This window comes from Erythranthe guttata, chromosome 2, assembly GCF_056151865.1.
Source record: "Erythranthe guttata isolate IM_541 chromosome 2, IM_541, whole genome shotgun sequence".
Lineage (NCBI taxonomy): Eukaryota > Viridiplantae > Streptophyta > Magnoliopsida > Lamiales > Phrymaceae > Erythranthe > Erythranthe guttata.
The window spans coordinates 7,063,608-7,067,900 of NC_142534.1; the positions used below are offsets into that span (position 1 = coordinate 7,063,608).

General features: G+C 41.1%; 1 protein-coding gene across 1 annotated transcript; it reads right to left on the minus strand.

Moving 5' to 3' along the window:
* Positions 1-3,681: 3,681 nt before the first annotated feature.
* Positions 3,682-4,293, minus strand: LOC148772230 (uncharacterized). Its single transcript, XM_088814944.1, has one exon. The coding sequence runs from the start codon at positions 4,291-4,293 to the stop codon at positions 3,682-3,684; it is 612 nt and encodes a 203-aa protein (XP_088671070.1).

Here is a 4,293-nt window from a genome sequence, read left to right on the forward strand (position 1 = left end):
GAAGGCGAAACAATTGAAAATTATCCTGCCAAAGTTGATTGGAGAGAGCGAGATGACTTTTGGAACCGTAGGGAAGGTGATTGGATCGAGTTCCGGTAAAAAAATTGCACCGGAGAAAGAAATCCCGCGTTCCGATAGCATGCGATTAGGGTTATCAGGAGATATGGTGGCGGAGTCAGTAGACCAAGCCGCGCGACTCGAGGATGAGAGAGGAGCCGCGCGACTTGGCTCCGCGCGACGTGGAGCCGCGCCTTCGGTGTGTGAGGGTAGAGCCGTTCACGGAGCCCGGAGTGGGGGTGTGGGGCATGAGAGAGAGAGAGAGAGAGAGAAAGGGGGTAGGTGGGGCGGGGCACGTGGGGGGGTTGGTGAGAGAAAAGAAGAGAGAGAGAGAGTTGCCCACGTGGGGAAGGAAGAGAGAGGGGGGAAATCCATTGGGCTACAATAGGGACTAAAGGAAAAAATAAAAATCGGGCAACTAATAATTAATTAAATCCAAACTTTTAAAAAAAATTATTTAATTAATCATTAAATAATTATTTATTTTTCACTACCAAATAATTATTGAACTCCCGTTTATATTCTCAAATATTACATTCGAGCTCCGGTCGATCATTACTTAGATTCTCCACACATTATATATCTTATAACCACCAAATAATTTATTCACTGCTAAATAAATTAAATGGTTTCTTTTCATGAGGATTACCCGCTTAACTTATTTGAGTATGCCGGATACGAAATCCACCTGGTTAGGACTTGGCATAAACAAATCTTATAAGCTACTCAAGGGTTATTGTCAATCCCATATTTCAGAGATGTGGGTTCCTTTCGATTATTAATTTCCACCTATTAATTCTTAATGTCTCTATCCAACGCACCGGGGGCCGTGTGACTCAATATAGGAATCTCTCCCATTGTGACATCAGAGTAGAGATCATCAATTAAATATGTACGTTAATTATCTAGGTATTAAGAGAGTAAGTAATTTACTGTCAACTAGAAATAATACAGTTTCATTTTGAACAGTGATAAAACAATTATTTCACTTTGTCCGATGCAACACATGTCGGGTGTGCTAGCACAATAAGTCAAAACAATAACTACAAAACTTATTCTCTGTTTACTGTGATCAAGACCAATCACTTAAATATTGTGCTACAATCTTTTACCAATGGAACATTTATCTTTATATTCTAAAAGAACTTTCAAAATGATCTTTATGTGCGCCGTAGCACACCATTTCGAATACTATTAGAATATTAGACTTATGCTTTTAATTAATTGACAAACAATCAATTACATGCATTGAATACCCTAGTGCAGATTCTCATAAAACGATAATAAATTATTTTATTAATTCAATAATAAAATTATGTAGCTAAAAGCGAGACTTTTAGTCTACTATCTTAACAGTCAGTACTTACGCAAGGTTGGTGGGATTGACGAGAAAATTATTCGAGGTATGGAGGAGGACATTCCCGATAAGGGAGAGGATATCGATGTCGAGTGTACTGAGATAGCCTCGGATGCGGAGGCGGATGACCGAACTACCGAAGCTACTTCGTCTCGTAAAGTGTAGTTGGGTGTGATGTTGTTCTTACTTTCTTTAGGAGAGGACTTAGTTTTTATTTATTTATTAAGTGGGTATGTCCATTAGTACTTTCGCATGTTTCATGACTTTATATTCATTTGTACATTGATACGTTGATTTTACTATCAAGGTTATTTTCCCTTCTTATTTATTGATTTTGCACTAATGTTTTACATTTAACATTGTGCGTGATGTACTTGATGAGGGGATTAGTCTCTCAAGATTTTTTTTTATTAGGGATCATGCCCTTTATTTTGGACCTCGCGGGTCGTATATATTGTTTGGACCATGGCCACGTTTTAAACAGGAAGACCCCGTAAATCAACATAGAGAGACTCAGATAATCCAGTTGGCCAGGCTATAAAGATTATCTTAATTTCTCTAAGTGTTTGTAGGGTTGTAGTCATATGAACCCGTCGTAACGGTTAAGTAGTATATGAATAATAACATTGAGAGTAAAGCAAAAACTTGATTTAATCATTAATGGAAAATGTGAATTGTCATAAGCCTCCGTGAGGCGAAGGGAAATAACTTGTAAAAAACAAATAAGTCGAAATATTGAAAACTAGTCTATGTGACTATAAGACTTTATTCTTCTTCCACGTCTTCCTTGTACTCGTCCGTGCTTGGAGTATGGGTGGTATGTCTACTGTCTTTGGTGTCTCTATGCCTGAAAAGTATAGTAGAAAAAATTTCAAGTACTTGTATTGAAGACTTAATAGTATCATAAGTTGGGGTGATGCGTATTATGGGGTCACGTACCCAATATGGGGACTGTTTCTCTTTATCGCATTCCGAGATATGAGATCAACTCGTGAGTTGCGGTGATTTGCTGCGTGATCATGCCTGTCAAAGGAGATGGCGTTACTATGTTAGTATAGATATCCAAGAATGTGCGTGTGATATGACTTAGTAGAAGTGGTGTTACCCTTTGTGAAATAGTGCGGAGTATCTTCTCTCTTTCTGGGCAGGTGATGGGCGGTAGGTATCCTCTCGTAATTGGTTCTCTGGAATGCTGATGTAGGTAATATTAATAGCCCCCCAATTTGGGTGGGATGTTTACGCATCTCGTTACGGAGCGGGAACTTCTCAAGTGTTTAGAGACATTTTTGCAAGACGAGGGATGTGGAAGGTTGCGAAGCCTGCAATGGTAGTTGTTTTTAAGCGACTTTTGTATGAGGAAGATGTAGATTCAAACTTAAACAAATTTGAAGTAAGGTGGATGTATACCTCAAGCGTAGAACCTTTTGAGATCCCCTATATTCCAGGTTCTGGGTATAGGGTGTCCGTCAAGGTTCTCGAGACGATATGCTCCACTGTTGACCACTTGTGTGATTTTATATGGTCCTTCCCATTTCGGGTCGAGTTTACCGATTGGGCGTGAGACTTCGGCTTTGCGAAGAACTAAATCTCCTATTTGGAAAGAGCGAAGGCGAACTTTGGAATTATAAGCTTTCGCCATGCGACTCTTGTACATTTGATGTCGGATAGAGGCGGTCTCTCTTAGTTCGTCGACGAGATCGAGGTTAGCTCTCATTGCTTCTTCATTTGCCTCTGGAGAATAGTTGATGACTCTCCAAGAGGGTTCGCCAATCTCGACGGGTGTCACAGCCTCTGTTCCGAAAGCTAGGTTAAATGGAGATTACCCTGTTGTTGTTCGTGGGGTTGTTCGATATGCCCACAGAGCATTGGGTAATTCTTCAACCCATTTTCCCTTGGCACTTCCAAGCCTTGTCTTGAGATGTTGAAGTATCGTGCGATTAGTTACTTCAGTTTGACCATTTGATTGGGGGTTAGCAACCGAAGTAAAGAATTGCTTAATAGATAAGCCAATGCACCAATTCTTTACTTTATCTCCACAGAATTGGGTTCCATTGTCTGAAATAATGGAACGGGGGATCCCGAAGCGGCACACAATGTTCTTCCAGAGGAATTGGATGATGTCTTCCTCTAGAATCCGAGCTAAAGGTTCTGCTTCCACCCACTTGGTGAAGTAATCTACAGCTACAATGAGGAATTTGCGTCCTCCTATTGCTGGTGGAAAAGGACAGGCCAAGTCAACTCCCCATTGAGCGAAAGGTATGGGACTGTCAATCGGTTGCATCAGTGATGCTGGAAGATGAAGGATGTTGGCGTGTTCTTGGCAAGGCTTGCATCTCTGCACTAGTCTCTTCGCATCTTTGCATGGTGGGCCAATAGTAACCTTGTCTCAATATTTTGAGAGCTAAGTTTCTTCCACTTAAATGATTACCACAGATGCCTTCATGTACTTCCCGTAGCACATAGTTTGCTGCTGATGGGTTAAGGCATTTAAGATAGGGGAAGGAGAACCCTCGCTTGTAGAGATCTTCACATACCATTAGGAAACGAGCCGCTCTTATCTTTATTTTCTTCGCTTGGACGATCTTTATTTTTTTCGCTTGGACGATGTCAGTCGGAAGTTCCCCGCTTTTGAGATAGTTTGTAATGGGGGTGATCCAACAGGGTTCGTTCTCTTCCGCGCAATTCACTCCGTCGGTGGAGACTATTTCTGGTTGGGAAGCCGTGAGAAGGGTGATTTTCCGGCTTCCAATGCTTGCCATGGAACTACCAAGTCTAGCCAACTTGTCTGCATCAATATTATTGGCTCGTGGTACTTGTTTTATCTCATAAGTATCCAATTTTGAGAGGAGGGTAAGTGCAAGAGCAAGATACTTTGCCAT

What these genes read in the sequence shown, in the direction of transcription:
- LOC148772230 (XM_088814944.1), bottom strand. Translation starts at nt 4,293, where the DNA reads ATGGCAAAGTATCTTGCTCTTGCACTTACCCTCCTCTCAAAATTGGAT.